The sequence below is a fragment of the Urocitellus parryii genome, chromosome 4 (assembly GCF_045843805.1).
Source record: "Urocitellus parryii isolate mUroPar1 chromosome 4, mUroPar1.hap1, whole genome shotgun sequence".
Classification (NCBI taxonomy): domain Eukaryota; kingdom Metazoa; phylum Chordata; class Mammalia; order Rodentia; family Sciuridae; genus Urocitellus; species Urocitellus parryii.
Genome location: NC_135534.1, coordinates 105,296,633 through 105,316,168, shown reverse-complemented (window position 1 = coordinate 105,316,168; position 19,536 = coordinate 105,296,633). Strand labels below are relative to the sequence as shown.

The window sequence follows — 19,536 nt, the reverse complement described above, 5'->3', positions numbered from 1 at the left end:
GGGAGCCACAAACAAGGTGTACAAGTATCTGAAGAGCTGTCGGGATGCAGCAGAGCGGAGCGGCTGGAGGCCGTGGCTGCGCGCTCTTTTCAGTGCTGGGCATCCTATTTTTCCAGGGTGAGTTCGCCGGCTGGCTGTGTCCCACTTCCGGCTGGGGGGGTTAGAAAAGATGGTCGCTTTTCCGGTTCCGGGTGTGGGGGGGTCTCGTCAAAGCCCCCGCTCGGTTTCTGGGAAGGAAGGAAGGTGGGGTGCCGCGGAGGATGTTCACGCCACCCACAGAGAAGAGTTGCTATCTTGTCAGTCCTTTCCTGAGCTCGACCACCTTGGCGCTGTATTTTGGTGATGACATGACTAGGTGGAACCACAAAGTTCAGGCTTTGGGGGCAACGCGTGGTTATCTTATATGAGATAATCTGTGGTAGTCTGCTGTTACCCTGATGACAGAAAGGAATTTCTAGTGGCCAGTAGTGGGTCCCTTTAATTTTGGGAAACAAAATCGTTACTTGTTAATTTTATTTTTTGTAAATGAATATCTTGGGCTATGAAATAAAACGTTTGTCACAGGTCGTGATGTGTGTTTTTATACAGAAGTATATTGTTGAAGAAGCAGCAACTGCCTTAGCATTAAAAAAAAAAACATTTTTAAAAATATAAGGGTATGTCGGTTCTTAATCGGCTGAGTGATATCAGAAATACATACGAACACAATAACACTTGTAAAAATTGAGTATGTTTTGATTTCATGTAATTTTCAAATTGCGTATATTTCGGTTCAACCTAAATAATTTCATTTTAGGGTGTAATTATTTCCTGATTTTTTTTTTTTTTTTGTGTGTGTGTGCGTCTTTTGGGGAAATCAAATATAATTACAGCAGCATTAGAGAGAATTTTTGACTTCATAAAACTTCCCTGTAAGTAATGGAGATTTCTGAAATGAACCTTTAATATTATATAAATATAAATCAGGTGCCCTAATTCTCAGCAGGTAAGACTGGGAAGTTTTTATTTATCTGGTGACTAACATTCTTGCTGCCAGCACACTCCCGGATTCCTCCCAGCTGCCTGTGTCATCATAAGTGTCCAGTTTTTCATCTAAATTCCTTTTGCAATACAATATTTAGTTTGACCTGTCACTTCAAATATACCCAGATCTCTTTCTCTCTTTCTCTTACACACACACACACACACACACACACACACACACACACAGGGCATGTCAAATATTCTATCAAGGAAAAAAAATTTCTAGAAATAATAGGTGTTTTCTTGAATTTAATGCCATTTCACATTGAAGAGTTGCTTCAAATTCAGTGGACCTAATAATTCAAACAGTAAAGTTGATTTTTATCATCTTTTGTACTTGTTTAGGAGATTTATATCTTTTTAAATAACAGGTGTATTGAGATATGATCACATTCTATGCAATTTATCCATTTAAAATGTACAATTCAGTGGCTTCTAGGAGTCATACAGTTGTATAATCATCACCCCAACCAATTTTAGAATATTTTTGTCACCCCAAAGAGAAATCCTACTCCCATTCCCAACTTCCCCCAACCCCTGATAACCACCAGTCCACTTTCTAACTTTGTGGATTTGCCTGATCTGGGTATTTTATATAAATGGGATCATACAATGTATTTTCTTTTGTGACTGGATTCTTTCACTTAGTGTGTTTTTGATGTTTCATCTTTTGTCTTTCTTTTTTGGTCTGACTTTTGAATCTGTTAGGTGATAGACTTTGTTTTCATACTAATATTTATTTGCCTTTCCTCTTCACAGTTAGGACACATTTAATTATTAGTTTGTTCAAATTCTCCTTAAGTTATAAGTCTAATCCTATTGTAGCAGTTGTTGAAGTGTATAGAAATAATTGAGTAGGTAATATAGTCTTCTCTTTTCCATGTAAATGTGCCATTATATGAACGAAAGATTGGCAGATGCATATTTTGGAAAATCACGTTTATAAAATTAGGAACTTTATTCTGTCATATTTCTCTAATTTCTTCCATTTATAAAATTATTTATGTTAAATATGATTTTCCTGTTTTCTTCCCCAATTAAATTTTTTTGTGGATATTTCTTTAGTTTACTGTCTTACCTGTTCAGAATGCTCTTTGACTCAGGTAGAAAAATAAATATCTGGGCTGGAGATGTGGCTCAGCGGTAGCGCGCTCGCCTGGCATGCGTGCGGCCCGGGTTCGATCCTCAGCACCACATACCAACAAAGATGTTGAGATGTTGTATCCGCCGAGAACTAAAAAATAAATATTAAAAATTCTCTCTCTCTCTCTCTCCTCTCTCACTCTCTCTTTAAAAAAAAAAGAAAAATAAATATCTGTAAAGACATTAGTCTAAGATAGAAATTTCTGAATGAATGTAATATTGGATTAGAAGGGAAGAGACTTAGAAGGGGATTTGGTAGGGACTGTCACAGAGATGTGAAATTTGCATGTTTGTGTGTGATGTATGTGTATACACACCCATGCAGCACAATCAGTGTGGGGTGTTGGTTGGGGAGAGAATAAAGGAATTCTGATTTATAACTCTAATCCAGATCTCTTCTTTGCTCTTTGGAAAACTTTCCATAAAGGAATAGAGAATAAATATTTTGGGCTTTTCAGGCACATAGTCTCTGTTGTAACTACTTTTTTCTGCAAAAAGTGCAAAACACCATGATAGGCAATATACGTAAGCAAATGAATATGGCTATTTTAAAAAATATATTTATTTTTTAGTTTTAGGTGGACACAATATCTTTATTTTATTTTTATGTGGTGCTGAGGTTTGAACCCAGTGCCTCACTCATGCCAGGTGAGCATGCTATCACTTGAGCCACATCCCCAGTCCAATATGGCTGTTTTTTAATAAAACCTTGTTTACATAAATATGTTGAATTTTTTATCTGTTTATCAGGATAATTCTAGAGATTATAATTGGTTTGCCTCCATCTGGGTCACCCACAGAGCAAAGGGTAAGATCAGTTGCTAGTTTTTCTTAGTTTGCTCCTCTCTTTATCTGTTTATCAGGATAATTCTAGAGATTATAATTGGTTTGCCTCCATCTGGGTCACCCACAGAGCAAAGGGTAAGATCAGTTGCTAGTTTTTCTTAGTTTGCTCCTCTCATGAGATCCATTTGTTTGCATGTGGCCCATGGGCCATAGTTTGCTGACCTTTAACCTAAACCAACTGCTCCTTTGATAGTATCCCTTGGGTATCTCACATACACCCAAATTCATCCAGAATCAAATTCATGTTCCCCTTCCAAGTCTGGTACATCTCTAGTCTTCCCTCTCTAGTGAATGGCATCACCAAGTCAGGTGGTGTCATTCTTGACACCACCCTTTCTCTACATTAATTTTTTATGTTGCAATTGTGTGATTTTTCTCCTTCATGTTATACCAGCCCAGTCTAGAAGTGGTCATCAAGAGCTAGGCTTTTCCTGAATGGGCGCAATAGAAAGAAGAATAGGGTAGTTAAGAGTGTTGAAAATACTGTAAAGAAGGTGATAGGGGGTAGGTGGGTTATTAATGAGTATATTTTGTTCTTGTACTAGAATTTATGGTGAGATATGGTCACATTCTATGCAATTTATCCATTTAAAATGTACAATTCAGTGGCTTCTAGGAGTCATTCATCTCTTTCTCTCAGTCTCTCTTTTTCTGACCCCCCTCTCTCTGAATTTTTGCCCCAGAGGTGCTTGGATTTAATGGAGGAAATAAATAGCATTTAAAAGTTACTTGCAATCAATGGCATATGTAGCTGAGTAGCACTGTGTAAAAGTATTATGAGAATGTTGAAGAAATAGTGATGAACTTTATCAGAAAACTTAGGAAAGCATCACAAAGGGGCTAATATTTGAGCTGGGGTTTTAAGATGTGTGATTGTTGAGGGAATGGTGTGATGGAGAAAAACTCAGGCAGGATTGGTAGAGATGGGGACAACCTTCCAGACAGAGACATATTCAAAGAAAGACACAGGTCATGAAAGGACACAGTGCCTTTGGGAAATGGAAGGACATTTTAGGCATGGTAAAGGGGATGGGATGGGTAGGTGGCAGAGTGGCAGAAGTTTGGGGCCAAATTGTTGTTTAGGTTTTATTCCATGATGCAACAGGGAATTACTGAAGGCTTTTTAATGTATATAATGATTTTAATAATAATATTTATTGAAGTATTTTATTATTAAGCATTTTAGGTGTTATCATTTTAATTGTATTGAAACTTCACAATAATCCAATGAAGCGGGTTTGGTTATTATTCCTATGTACCAAGTGAGAAAATTAAAGTTTGAACAGGTTGGGTAACTGATCATGGTCTCACAGACAGAAAGTTGCTGAGATAGAACTTAAGTTCAGGTCTGGCTAATTCTAATCCATGCTTTAAATTCTGTACTATACCTGTAATACTTGTGCTTTAGAATAAAAGAGTGGGATGAGGGGACAATACAGATTATCCATTTGTTTCCACCTTCCAGTTTTTAGACTTAGGTAAGGATTTTTCCACATTAATGTGTCGTTGAAGTTGTTATTAGTGAGCTCAATCTGGTCTCCTCCTTTTAAGAGGAATGTGACCAAACTAGATTGTCTAGAGAGGAGTGACAAAAATGATTCAAAGCAGGCAGAGGTAGAAGCAGGGGAACTGATGACTCAGAGCTGTCTGTGGTAGTAAAGGTCGAGACAGTGTAGGAGAACTGAAGAGGTGAATGCTGATACTGATGGTACTAAGATGAATTGGACGATAACTCAGTAGCTCTTAGTAGGCTTCTAGTGTTGTACATGTTTTAACTCATTTAATCCTCATAGTGACCTTCCCATAAGGTCCTTGTAATAATGAGGAGATGGGGGACATACAGTAGCTTGCTGAGGCTGCAGAGCCAAGCAGTATCACTGGGATTTGAATTGGGATTTGGACTGGGACTTGAACCCTCTTCATTCTGTTTGTGTTTGGCTAATAGAAGAATCATGGCTTATTGAGGTGGATAAAGAAGCAGGAAAAACAAAGTGCTAGAGACTTAATTTTCTAAAATATGACTCTTTAGTGGAAAATAAGTTTCAACTTACTATTTTCTGAAAGCAGAAATTAATAAGAAAAAAATGCCAGCTCTTTTGGGGGAGATGTCGTGTCAAAGTTGAATATGAGCGAATATGAGTAGGACTCTGCAGGGTTTAAAAATGCTCTCTTATTTTTGCATTGTAGAATGCATCCAGTTTTTCTGTTTTCCTCCCCATAATTAATTTGAACAAATGGGTGATTCATTAACCAGCTTTAATAAAGAGGGGAAAACCAGATAGGTCACAGAATAGTTTTTAAAAATTCTTTGAAAATTTTCCTATTCTTATTTCCTATTCTCATTTTATTGGTGATTGAGACAGTGACAGCTTCTTGCTACATTCATGCTGTACTTGGGAGTTAGTCCTTAGACCCCACGAAAACTGTCATATTCCCAGAGCATGTGTGTGCTCTGGGGTTTGGGAAATGGAAAAGGGTGAATGGTGTTGCCTTTTTGCCTACTGTGGACAGCCCTGCTCACTTGTGCTTAATTTTACCATAAACTTGCATTTTGGAAAAAATGCTTGTGTGACCAGGTTTTAAATTTTACCCAAGTATTCAATCTATGATTTAAGATTACAGAATGATAAAAATGCTACCCTAGATTAATGGGGATATCAGGTCCTTATCCCTTGTGGGATTGCCTGAGAAGACATTGGTTGCCCTGACTTTTTGATGAGAGCCATGAAAATGATAAATAGCATGCCTATGTTGTTCATTGACATCTGTACATTCCACCAAAATTAATACACTTTACATGTTTGGGCTTGCTTTGATTAGGTGTTCATATCGTCCTTTCCTTGGAGATTAATGCAGATGCTCATGTTCGAGGTTATGTTGGAGAAAAGATCAAGTTGAAATGTACCTTCAAGTCAACTTCGGAAGTCACTGACAAACTGACCATAGATTGGACATACCGCCCTCCCAGCAGCAGTCGAACAGAGTCTGTAAGTGTGTACTTTTCAGAAAGCTGCCTTGAGTCTTCTGGGTCAACAGTTTTGAAATCTTTTTATTGCAAATAACAGGCATTCATGAAGCCTTCTCCTCTTAGAATAGAAGATGAACTTCTATGTAAAGGGAAGGAGATGAGCTTCTGCCCTGTGTGACATTTATTTGATCACAGAGGTCATTTTGTTCTTCCACTTAAGAATCTTGCATATTAGTTGGGTGTGGTGGCACATGCCTGTAATCCGAACAGGGTTTAGGAAGCTGAGGCAAGAGGACTGCAAGTTCAAAGCCAGCCTCACAATTTAGTGAGACCCTAAGCAGCTTAGTAAGACCCTGTCTCAAAATTAAAAATTAAAAAGGGCTGGGGATGTGCCCAGTAATTAAGTGCCCTAGGGTTCAATCCCCAATATCGAGAGAGAGAGAGAGAGAGAGAGAGAGAGAGAGAGAGAGAGAGAGAGAGAGAGAATGAATATCTTGCATATAATTTAATTTGCAGGAATAAAATGGCCAAAAAACTGGAGGAAATATGGTTTAATTTTTTTATAGCTTCATTTTCACATTTGATCTACTAAGAAGTGTATCTCCAGGACCGTTGACTAGAACAGTTCTATGGGTCCCAGTCACAGACATCCTTTCTCTTAAAACTAGCTGCTCATTTCCTGTTAAATAAAATTATCTCAGTGGGTGTATCTGTTTGTATGGTTGTACTTTGTAGATTTATCTTGGCTTCTTCTCCCAGCAGGTAAACATCTGCAGTGATTTATATAGCTGCCTTTGAAGGAAGTGGTGGCACCTTGTGTTGGTGATAGATGTTGTTGGTGACAGATGGTCTTCTATATTAGAAGCAATATACTTTAGTCACACATATAGAAACCATTTATGGTTCAAATCCCATTGCGGGTATCTAATTGAAGATAAGACACCCTTTCTCTTTATGATTCCACCAGTATCCTTAGCTCAGTATAAGTGCGATTCAACAATGTGAATCTCACAACCATATATGTAAGATTAGATTTTTTAAAGTATTCTTAACTTATTTATGCTGTTTTCCTTTGTTGGGAAAACTTTCCCATTCATTTTAATGTGTAAGCTTTGAATTCTGTTTTGGAGTCATTTTTCAATGCCACATAGCTTGGAGCTAGGCAGTTAATTCTAGTGAAGGAAGCTAGACTGAATTCGTGGTTCCTTTTGCTTTAAAACAGTTTGCTTTATTCTGTGTATTCAGGAAACCATGGCTGCCCTTGTTTGGCTCAACCTCCTTGGCCAAAGGTAGGACAGTGCAAGCAATGAGCTTCTTGGGTCAGAAACCTTATAGGCAAACAGTAGATCTCTGTGAGACTGGTAGAAAACCAGCAAACCCACCCAAGTTGGACTCAGTAGACCTTTAAAGTCACATAATGTAATGTTGCAGTTACACAGTTAGTGTAAGTGCATTGATCAATTAGTAAGGATTTGAGTATCACCAATTTAGTATGGAACTTATTGGTTAGATTAACCTTGAAGATACATAGCAGCCTTGTTTTGTCAATCAGGACTTTCAAACCCTTTTATCCTGATGCTGGTAATCAGTGGTAGGCTCTGTTTATCTCCCTTTGGAACACTCATCTCACATATTATTTCTTGATAACTGTATTTACCACTAGAATGTAAGTTCCATGAGGGTAGGAACTGTGCCTGTGTGGCTCCCAGTGTACTGTTTTTCTTAACATACTGCCTAGAATGCACTCTGCATGTAGTATTTGTTGAAAAAATGAACCAACAAGTGATTCAGCATCTTCTCTGGGAAATTGCTGTTCAGTTGGGAAATTCAGTGGTTATAGATGCCTAGTTGCTTAAGTGGGAAGGTACCAAGAAAACAAAGAAATTGTTTGTATCTTGAATCTTGCATAAGAGAGAAAACTTACATTGTTTTGTAGTACCTGGCTGACCCACCTCCAGGTATAATCAGGGGCTTTTGGTGATGAAGTGTCTGATCACCAAGTCCAGTCCAGCACTGTTTTAATTCAATATACATTTATTGAGTCCTTTTTATGCATTTGACTTGGATTTATATTAACTTCCAGGGTAGATAATGTGAGAGAGACTGGATTATATTACACTATGCCAGTGATTTTGAGAATAAACAAAAATCTTCCTTTTGTTACTTACTAATTGGTACCATTGAATAAGTCAGTTTTTTGTTTGTTTGTTTGTTTTTGGTCTTGTTCCCCTTTCCATCAATTTGGAATAGTTAGTTATGTGTTAGTTATAACACATACCATTTAATGTTATTGTAAGGCTAAAGTGAACAAATATGTGGAAGTCATTTGTAAACTATAAAGTGCTATACCAATATGAGACATTACTTTAGAGCAAGATTTCTCAACTTTGGCATTGTTGACATTTTGAGCCAGATGATTCTTTGTTGTGGGGGCCATCATCCCATACATTGTGGGAAGTTTAACAGTAATTCTGGCTTATATTCATTAGATGCCAGTAGACTCATCTCCCCACTGTGACAACAAAAATGTCTCCAACTCAACATCGAGAAAACAAAGAACCTAATTAAAAAATGAGTAAAGGATCTGAATAGATATTTCTCAAAAGAAGAGCTATCAATGGTTATCAGATGAAAAATGTTCCATATCTCAATTATTATGGAGATTCAAATTAAAACCACAATGAGATATCACCTCACATCTGTTAAAATGATTGTTATAAGAAAGACAAGTTATAAAAAGTGTAGGAAGGATTAGAGAACAGGGAACCCTGTATACTGTTGGTGGGAATGTAAATTAGTATAGCCATTTTGGAAAATAATATGTAGGTTCTTAAAAAACTAAAAATAGGGGCTGAGGTTGTGGCTCAGTGGTAGAGGGCCTGCCTTGCATGTGTGAGGCACTGGGTTTGAGCCTCAGCACCACATAAAAATAAGTAAATAAAATAAAGGTATTCTATCCATCTAAAAAAAAACTAAACAAACAAACTAAAAATAGCTGGGTGTATAGCTCAGTGGTAGAGCACTGCCAGAAAAAAAATCACATTGTATCCCATGAATATAATAATTATTATTTGTCAATTAAATATAAATAAATAAGTTTTGAATATGGAAAAAGTCTCCAACTGTTGCCAAATGTTTTATGAAGAGCAGAGTTGCCCTGGTTTAAAGCTATTACTTTAGGATGTTAAGAATTTAGAAGAGATTCAAGAGTTAGGATCCCAGGATTCTTTCATTATTCTTTTTTTGAATTGGCCTTTAGGATGATAGGATGAACTAGAGGATGAAGGTGAAAAAAAAAGCATTTAAAAATTTTCCCAACTACAAGAACCCATTTATATAGTTGTATTTTACTTTGGAACTACTTAGCTTAACATTTTCCAAATTAACATTTTTCTCTCATGGTGTTGCTTTCTTAGATTTTTCATTATCAGTCTTTCCAGTACCCAACCACAGCAGGCACATTTCGGGATCGGATTTCCTGGGTTGGAAATGTGTACAAAGGGGATGCATCTATAAGCATAAGCAATCCTACCCTTAAGGACAATGGGACATTCAGCTGTGCTGTGAAGAATCCCCCAGACGTGCACCATAATATCCCCCTGACAGAGCTAACGGTCACAGAAAGGGGTAAGCTTATTGCCATCAGCCTTCTGCAGTGCTTTTGGGATTGTTCTGGAGTGCTCATTGAAAAGCAATGAGTTGGGTCATTGGATCCAGTTGAGTCATTGGATCATTGTGACAAAGTGATTTATCTTGTTGTCCTGTTAAGATGAATTTTCATCTTTATTCTGAAAACTGAATTTTCTCTTCAAATTTTGTCATAGTTTCTCCATTATCCCCTTTTCATTTTAGCCTCAGGTAACCAAAGGTCTTGTGGAATAGATGACAAACCCTTTCGTAAATGGAAGGTTAGCATCTCTGTGAAACAGAAGTCACTCGGGTTTTCCTAATACGTTCACATTCCCAGCTATGAGACAGTGTTCTTGCCTATGTCTTGAAAGGGTATTTCCTCTGTTGATGGATGTGGTATATTTCTTTTATGTTACTAAGGGCAGCAGTTTCCTTTTAGTGTAAAACAGGTTGAGAGGAAGTTGAGGACTGACCTTTTTTTTCTACATTTTTCCTTGGTGACTATTAAGTGGTTATTCTAGTTCTTAATTGAATTTAAACCAAAGATTTAGAGATACATTATGATTCATCATAGTTACCTTATCATTCTTGGGTCTTCCCTCCCCTGCCTTCCTTCTTCCCTCTGTCCCTTCTTTCCTTTCTCTTCTTCCTCAAATTCCTTCTTCCTCTTTATTGTCTTTTGTCTTTATCTTCTTCAACAATAACTGACAGGTTTCAAAGACATGAGCACATTCATAATGCTGGAATGATTAGAAACTGATTAAGTTTTTCTGGAAAGCATTTTGAGAATAGGAATTAGATTCTTAGAAGTATATGTCCTTTAATCCTGTAATTTCATTTCAAAATTTAATTTTAAGGAAATAGAGGTAAACATGAGGATTTATGTACAAGGATGTTCATCCTAATGTGACTTTCGAACTCAAAAGAGTTTGAAATAAACTTGAATGCCTAGCATTAGAGGATTGATTTAATAATTTTTTTCAATGTGGCAGGATACTATGCAGCCATTAAACATCACATCTAGAAGGGATTTTTAATGACACGAAAACATGTTTATTATATTTAGAAAAAAATGTTAAGATAATATGTAGCATGATTTCTAGATGTAGGAATATGTACCTTACCTTCAAATGCACCCCCATAAACAATACCCCTTGAAAGAAGATTGAATCGGTAAATACCAATGTGTTATTCCTAGGTAGTGGAATTATGGGAGAATTTTTATTCTTCATTGCATTTTTGTGCATTTCCTACATTTTCCACAATGAATTCATTTCCTTTGTAATCAGAAAAAGTACAAGTGCAAAAGCAGAAATTCTCTCATGTCAGAGGAAGCACTTTTACACCTTTTCTTTTTTCCCTCTAGGTTTTGGCACCATGCTATCCTCTGTAGCCCTTCTTTCCATTCTCGTCTTCATTCCCTCAGTAGTGGTGGTGGTTCTGCTGCTGCTGAGAATGGGGAGGAAGGCTGCGGGGCTGAAGAAGAGGAGCAAGTCTGGCTATAAGAAATCATCTATTGAAGTTTCAGATGAGTAAGTCCAGCTGCAGCCCTAGTAAACCTATTTCTCTTCAGGGCCCTGCACCCCTGTATCCAGAATTTTATCATGTTGAGTTTAGTTCTGCCTGTGGAGTTTCCTTTTGGACAGGATGGTTCTGGTTGAAAGTGACACTTGTGGATATTGATTTGGAGGGAGTTGGAGGGACTGATAGTATTCTCCTCACCTTCTCCTTTGGAAATCAGATTGTGCAATACTGTGGTTCTAAACATTTTTTCCCCGTTGGGTACTGGGGATTGAGCTCAGGGGCCCTCAACGATACTGAGCCACACCCCCAGCCTATTTTGTATTTTATTTAGAGACAAGGTCTCACTGAGTTGTTTAGCATTTTGCTTTTGCTGAGGCTGGCTCTGAACTCATGATTCTCCTGTCTCATCCTCTTGAGCTACGGGGATCATAGGTGTATACCACCATGCCCAGCACTGACATTTTTTAAAAGTAGGTATCTCATTTTTTTCAAAGTTTAGGGGAAACTCCAAGTCAGTTTTTTCCTCTTCTCTCTCTGTTTCTCTTTTTGGCACTAAGCTGATTTCTCCTGACAGAAAGAAAATACATGTGCAATGAGGGAGGCTTTAAGAATAGCCATGGAGGGTAAGGACAATTTAAATAAGCAAGATCTATTCTTGGTCAGCAGATGCTCCAAAGGGCTACTTGGATTGTGGTTATCAAAAGCATTTATTAAACATCATTCTGCCAGTGAGCAGCCATGATCCAGTATTTTCCCTCAAAAGATGTCTCCTAAAAAAAGTAATAAAAATTAACATAAAAACCCTGTGAGTTCTTTATTATCTGTATTAGGAGTCTTTAACATGGGGAGGAAAGTCTGACCCTTAAAGGGTCCAAAATTTTTATTCTCTCTGTGTGTGTGGAGAGAGAATGCCCTTAGTAAGTAATCTGTGGTTCCCCCAAAATAAAGAACTATTGACCAAAATCCCAATGTCTATTTCAAAATATGGTATACAAAACCTTTCATCAACTGATCCTAAGTTACACACTGCTTTCTATAATTTCTTCTCATTCACCCCACCTCAACTATAGTGAGCTTATTTTTCCCACTAGACATACTACATTTAGGTAGAGACATATTGTTTTTATTTTTCCTCGCCTCCTTCCTGCTTTTTTTTTTTTTTAATGGTGCTGGGGATTGAACCCAGGGGCTTGTGCATGCAAGGCAAGCATTCTACCAAGTGAGATATGTCCCCACAGCCCTTTCCTTCTCTTCTTTGCTAGGAAACTCTTTCTTATCTTCTAAGACCAGCTGAAATATCCCCTTCTCTTGATTCAGGATTCCTGAGTTCTGAAGGGTGGATCAGTCACTCTCTGCCCTTTGCTGCCACAGCAGTTTCACCTTAATTCTATTAAGACATTTATCACATTGTATGATATAATACTTGTTAAGCTATAGAAGACCCCTCACCCCTGCCATGAGATCATTGGCTCTCCGAGGGACCAGGTTTTATTTATCTTTTTATCCCGGCTCTCCGAGGGACCAGGTTTTATTTATCTTTTTATCCCTAGGGGATAAAAACAGACATTGTTGGTGCTTAGTACTTTTTTGAATGAATGAATGGTTATGACTAGCTACTATTTATTGAGCACTTACTATGTGCTGGGCATGTAGTGGTAATATCTACATTTCATAGATGAGGAAAGAAGCTCCTGGAGTTGAAGTGATTTGTCCAGTTATCCTGCTAGTAAGTGGAAGAGCTGGGGTCTAAACCCAGACATGTCTGACTTTAAGACCTGAGCTTTTAACTGGCCCACTATACTGGATAGTGACAATAGGGATTTGGTTTGTACCCTTTCCACAGCACTGACCAGGAGGAGAAAGACGAGTGCATGGCAAGGCTTTGTGTCCGTTGTGCCGAGTGTCTGGTAAGTCCTTGCCATTTCTTCTGTTGACTGTGGTGTCTCACTTTCCTCCCTGCTTAAGGGAACTCTTTGTCCTCAAAGGCAGCAGAGAATATACAGGTAGGTCCAAAGAAGGTATGAACCAGTATTTCCCCAAAGCATTTTGGCCTCTGGGGATCTCTACCAATTCTAAGAATGTTTTTTTTTTCCTGCCTCATGGGCATAGAGTGGTATTCTTAGGTCAGGAATGGCGCTAGAAGAAGAATGTCTCATGCCATTGAATTCATACTAAGACACTTCAACTCACTGGATCCAGAACCTTGAATTTAACTTTTAGGCTGAGCTTTGGTATTTTCCAGGGAGTTAGAGTTTTAGGTAACTTAATGTCTTTTATCAATAAGAAACACTATTTTGGAAGGCCCAATTTTTCATTTAAATTTCAAAAAACTATCATCCTTCCTCCTTTGGGCAATTGCTGTGACTAATAGGCTTGTGTAGCTATCCTAGGATCGAAGGAGGAGGGAAGGCTCTCTGATGTGGTACAGTTGGAAATAGGTCAAAAGCAACTTGTGATCTAGTGTGAAACACACCTGTCATTTCAAGGTCCAAGCTTGAGCTCTCTTTGTACTTACTGCCAAGCTCGGCACTTGGTCACATGAGTGTAGCCCAATTATTTGTTGCAGTAATCTTAGTTTCTGCTTCTCTCCAGCCCTTGAGTAACATATTAAGATGAGAGAAAGATTATTAGTGCTAGGGAAGAGGGAGTACCTGATGCCAACTCTTCAGGCTTTGAATATTTTTATAACACAAAATAAGTTAGTGTTCTTATGGTTATTATTTGTTGAGCGTCTGACACTTGTCACATGCCTTTTTGTAGGGAAGGACATGTCACTTCCTAACCACCATTCTAGGTGGCTATGAAACAGTAGAATGGTAGTTAGGAAGCAGCAGTGAAGAAAAACTGACAAAAACTTCTGCCCTCAAAGAAAGAACTTAACATTCTTTTCCTGATAAACTTTCTCATCCTCCAAGATCCAGTTGAAATGTCACCTTTGCTTAAACTGGGGCACAAACACTGACTTAATCTTAAAAATAAGTAAAATATATACTATACCAGGTAGTTTTAATGCTATGAAGAAAAATAGAACAGGAAAGGGAGATGGGACGGCTGGATAGGGGTGTATGAGGATGGTTGGGGACACCCTCAGTAAGATGATATTTATGCAAACTCCTAAAAGAAGTAGATAGCAAGCCATATGGCCACTGTGGAGGAGCATTTCTAGATTGGGGAGATGAAGAAAAATTAGCCAAGGAGGCTGAGAAGTCATAATCAATAAGGTTGAAGGAAAACTGGGTGAGTTTGGTATCCTGGGAGATAAGGAAGAAAGTGTTTCAAGGAGGGCAAATAAAATGAGAACTGAGAAGTGACTGTTGATGGTTGATAACGTGCAGGCCACTGGTGACCTTTGTAAAAGTGGCTCCAGTGGAACGGTGGAGTTGAAGCCTGACTGGGGGAGGTCAAGAAAGATTCCAAAGAGACACTGGAGAATATGGGTGTGTACAGCTTGCCTTGCTGTGGACCGATTCAGAGAAATAGACAATACGTGGAAGGAGGAATGTGTCAAGAATTACTTTTTTTTTATTATGGGAAAAATTGAGCAAATTTATCAGCTGATGGGAATGATCCAATCAAGAAGGAAAAATTGATGCTGCAGAAGAGAGAAGGAGGGTTGTTGGGGGTGATGCCAGGATTTAGTGCACATGTGGAGATGTTGGCTTGAGGCAAAGGCAGTAGGAGTGTGAAAGAAGAGTAGGAAAGGCCAAAAAGATGGGGCCATATGCTTGTCAGTGGTAAATACGATATGGGAGACTGCTTCTCTGTTCCCAGTGATAGGAGAAAGCAGTACTATCAGCTGAGAATGATGGGAGGAGGTGTTAGAAGATAAGGGAAAGAGGTTAAGTTATGAAATAGTCATTTGAGAGAATAGGAGAATTAATGACCTGTGAAATGCCAGGCAATGCTCATGGCCCAACTTAAGTTAGAAGTAATGTATGTGAGTTTCTGTAATAAGAATAAGAATCATGGTAATAGGAGCTAAGCTTGAATGAGTGTTAAAGGTGGCAGGCACAGCTAAGTAATTTACATCTATTGTCACATTCACCTCTCATAATGGTACTGTGAGGTGTATTTTTATTATCCCCATTTCATAGATGAGGAAACTGAGTCTTAGAGAAGTTGAGGAACTCTGTCTAGCCAGATGCAGTAGACACACCTGTAGTCCCAGCAGCTCAGGAAGCTGAGGCAGGAGGATTGCAAGTTCAAAGCAGCCTCAGCAACTTAGCGAGGCCCTAAGCAACTCAGAAAGATCCTGACTCTAAATAAAATATAAAAAAGGGGCTAGGGATGTGGCTCAGTGGTTAAGTGACTCTGAGTTCAATTTCTGGTACCAAAAAACAAAACAAAACAAAAATCCTCAACAACAACAAACCACAAAGAACTTTATCCAAAGTCACACAGATAGCAAAGTATGGAACTCAGAGCGACTCCTACTCTAAACTCCTAACCCTGGTCTTGTGCATTCTGCTGAAGGCAGTCACCTTTTCTTGTGTGTTATGGTTTTCAAAAAATATTCACCAAGGAAAAGGGAGCCATTAGGGCTTTGAGGCAGAAAATATCCCAGTGGACACATTTCATTGAGGTCTTGTGAAGTTTCATGGGAATTTAGGTGGGTCGAGTCAGTGGCATTTCAATCTTATTGTCCTAAGTCAGCTTTCACTGGAGGATCCAAAGGTGTGATCTAGATTCTAACTGTGGCGTTGCACTTCATGTGTACACCCTCCCATGCTGCTCTTTCCTCTGTAGGATTCAGACTATGAAGAGACATACTGATGAAAGTTGGCAGAATGTAAGAAGAGTCACCTAACAACAGAAAACACCCATTCCGCTGCAGCTGTAGCCTTTCCAGAGGAGGGGAGCTGGCCAGGACAGCAGTGACGGAGGATTCTGGAGGTCTTCAGTAAAGACTATGAACCATTTATTTATTGAAGAAATCTTCTTTTTGTATTTATAAACTGTTCAGAACTTTCAGAAGAGACTCATGACTTCTCCTTTTAAAAAGTTACACTCTAATTGAATGAAGAAATTCTTTCCTTGAAGAGAAAGATAACTTTTTGGTTTACCTTTGCTCTTGAATGTATTATGTTTTCTTCCAATTGTTTGAAGGAGAATCCTAAATGTGTGCCACACTGCTGATGCCAAAGTGCCATTTTTTACTGAAGCAAAGTTTGCAGCTCCTGATGATGGGCTACCAGACAAAAGGCTTGTTTGGGATAAATGTCTGTTTTTTTTTTAGCCATGAACTTTTCCAGCTGTGAGTCTACAACATACACTACTTGGTTCAATGATATAATCATTGGTTGTATCTGGGTGATTTGTAATGTGCCTCTAATTTCTTTAGAGTTGATAGGATCAGGAGTCATTGGTTTGCTTTGACTGGGTTTTTAAACTATTAAAGTATTATAATTTACACTTAAGGAAAGCACTAGTGAGGTAGAGGAATTATTTTTGTTTGTCTTGCTAGGTGCAATTTGGGCCAAGGAGCTTTGTCATTCTACTTTCCTATAGTTGACTAATTTGTGGTTTCCTTCTTAACTTTTCAGGTCAGAGGCAAGAAAAACTCCTCAAAAGGTTTTAAGTGTGGACTTATAGAATATATTGAACAGTTAGTTGAAATTAAATCTTTTCACTTGTATTGTTCTTCAAGACTTTTTTGGTCTAAAATACACCAATTATGAGTGAACTATGGTATTTGCAAGCTATTTTGCATAATTTTGGAGAGGAGGAAGTAAGGTTATGCACAACATCTATGTCTTCTTTCTCTTCTCTCTATACCTCAAAACACATTCCTCCATTCTACAGCAACCTACTTCACTTTTTGATTATCCCTTTTCCCATCTTTGTTGTTTCAGCAGAGAATGGTCCCTTTCCATGGTTCTTCCCTAGGTGGCTCAGGAGGCTTTTCTATGGTAGCATTGTATACTATATATGTTTTTTAAAAATCAGTTCTACATTTTCTGCCAAGATCTAATTTCTAAAATTTGTGCCATTAATTCCGTCCCAATGATTTGGCCTGGCCTCTTTTGTTAATTTAGTGAACAGATTAGAAAATCTGGTTATTTGATAGATATTTTTGAATTGTTTCTGGTCACATCAGTCTGTTGCAGAGGCCAAGACAGGACTGATGTTTACATTTCCAGTGATTAAATTTTATACTTTTTTTTTTCACCATTTGTTAATTATGTAATTCTCTGTGGTCAACTTAACAAGACCATTCTGGTGCCTCAGAAGAGAGGAAAATTTGAGCAGCTGATCTTGAAGATTTAAAAATAGAGATGAAATACTGAGGGGGACTTTTTGTGGGTCTCATTTCTCTGAGAGAGAGAGAGAAGAGATCACGTTACAGGAACCCATTTGAAGCCACATCCCATTGAAGGAGGAACCAGAGTTTGGGTTAGGTTTTCTTGCAAAGATTAGTCTGTCTTGGATGTTTGCTGCTTTAGGTAAATGGTGCTCTGTGAATACTCAGACATGTTATTTTGTAGCCTTTATCATGATTTGACCCAGTCCCTCTATTTTAAATGACAGAACAATAGAATCCTTCATGGTAAGGGAATAAGTTGGTAATTTATTCTGCTTCATGGGTTTGTGGTCACATCCCAGTCCAGGCTGCCCTGTTTCCTTCCTGTGTTTTGACACTTGAGTTGCTGCTTTTTACCTCCAAAGGAGCAGAAAAGTGTATAGACTCGTGCCTTCTTAGAGGATGGAAGAAAGATAAAGTGTTTTCTTTTTGTTTGTTTAATGTACTGTTTTAGTAACTTCTAAGGTCTTAGTCTATTTATTTCCTTTTGCTGCTCTGTGGGCACTTGTCACACCATGTGGTGACTAGCCTTATCTAGAGAGGGAATTTCATTAAAAAGGCATTAAAAACCTTCAGATTTTTTCTTTGCTTTCTCAAGCTTTCTTGTGGTTACGTTATCTTACCAATTTTATGCATTAGGTTTCTTAATTCTGTTACACAATGTAAATTTATAAAGTGCTTTCTGTTTCCCCTGTTAGCTGTTACTGCAGGTCACTTGGGAAACATCTTAATTCTCTTGAATTGGGTGCTATTGCTTCAAGAGAGAAGCTTGCACGTGCTTGTTTTTAAAACAACTACAACAACAACAACAAAATTCTGGGGACCACATCCTGAACTTGAATGTTGCATAATGAACTACTCAGCTGTAGTCATAAAGGAGAACTGTAAGAATATCCATTGGAATGGAGCAAGACTATTACTTAATTACACAACTCAAAACTTTTAGAAGAGGCAGCTGCATTCCTTTGTTTGCAGTGTTGGACTGTTAACTGCTATACCTCGTTGCCTTTTTTGTTCATTTGTTTTGTAGGAGGGCATGCACTGTTAGGCCATGTGCACAGGATTGTAACTCTTGGTATCTTTATTCCATCACACTTAATAAAGTTCTTTGTACCTTCTGGCTACCTCTTGGTGTATGTCTTACTTACGAGAGTTGTTATGTGAGGAAAAGGGGGGTTTTGTGGTTTTCAGCATTGAGTAAAAGATTTGTCTGAGCTGAAACCCAGCAAGAACCTACAGCTCACATAGCAGGGCTGATAATAAATTTTCTGAAAATCTGTGAGCTGGTTGCTACGCTGATGGTGATTTGAAATTGCCTTATGGTGGAAATATTCATACTACAGAGATGCCTTACCAGCATATCACTTTTAAAGGACCATGCAGCATGGTCCTTGAGGAAAGCAAACATTCATAAACCTTTCATGTGATATGGACAAGTTCCATAAGGCAAGTATACTCAGGCCAATTGGTCAAGTCAATTGAGTTCAGGTTGAAGGCTACATTGAGAATGCTTATTTTAAAGTAGTGAGTTAGACTGAGAGAGCCCTCACACTGAAGAAAACTTGACTTCTTATCTGGGATGTCCAAGTCACCCAAGTGGTTCTCTGGAAGAATAACTGACTGTCTGTATGCTGGAAATGCTGATAACTCACCGTCACAGGAAATCTACATGGCTAGATGGTGAGTTGGAGGACTGAGCAGGATGGGATAATTGACTGGCTATGTGGCACCTCTGTATTGAGAGAAAAAATGAGAGGTTGCTATATCTTAAAACAGATTTTTTTTTGTACCAGGAACTGAACCCAGGAGTGCTTAACTAGCCACATCCCTGGCCCTTTTTATATTTTATTTTGAGACAGGGTCTAACTTGCTTAGGAACTCGGTAAGTTGCTGAGGCTAGCTTTGAACTCATGATCCTCCTGCCTCAGCCTCCCTGGCTACTGTAATGTCAGATGTTTTGTGTCAATCTTTATTGTATTTTGTTTTCATGAAACTGATTTCTTTCTCAGCAAGTTTACCTGATGCCACTCAAGATCCTACCCTCAGAAAGTTTGTAATGTGGAAGGGGAGATGACACCTGCAGAGATCTGGGATGTGAGGC

At 38.4% G+C, this 19,536-nt stretch overlaps 1 protein-coding gene across 2 annotated transcripts; it reads left to right on the top strand.

Annotated features, from left to right (window-relative positions):
* The first annotated feature begins 44 nt into the window (after positions 1-44).
* Positions 45-15,907, top strand: Mpzl3 (myelin protein zero like 3). Of its 2 annotated transcripts, none has more exons than XM_026396375.2 (6): positions 45-117; positions 5,869-5,999; positions 9,397-9,607; positions 10,977-11,142; positions 12,978-13,041; positions 15,881-15,907. In XM_026396375.2, the coding sequence occupies exons 1-6, from the start codon at positions 45-47 to the stop codon at positions 15,905-15,907; spliced, it is 672 nt and encodes a 223-aa protein (XP_026252160.1). The 2 variants fall into 2 exon arrangements, with proteins under 2 accessions (XP_026252160.1, XP_026252159.1); XM_026396374.2 differs by having other exon boundaries at positions 5,833-5,999.
* Positions 15,908-19,536: the final 3,629 nt, after the last annotated feature.

Bases quoted from the DNA above. Each gene is read 5' to 3' on its own strand.
- Mpzl3 (XM_026396374.2), top strand. From the start codon at position 45: ATGCAGCAGAGCGGAGCGGCTGGAGGCCGTGGCTGCGCGCTCTTTTCA. The intron at 9,608-10,976 runs GTAAGCTTATTG...TTTTCCCTCTAG, and splicing joins GCTAACGGTCACAGAAAGGG to GTTTTGGCACCATGCTATCC. The intron at 11,143-12,977 runs GTAAGTCCAGCT...CCCTTTCCACAG, and splicing joins TCTATTGAAGTTTCAGATGA to CACTGACCAGGAGGAGAAAG.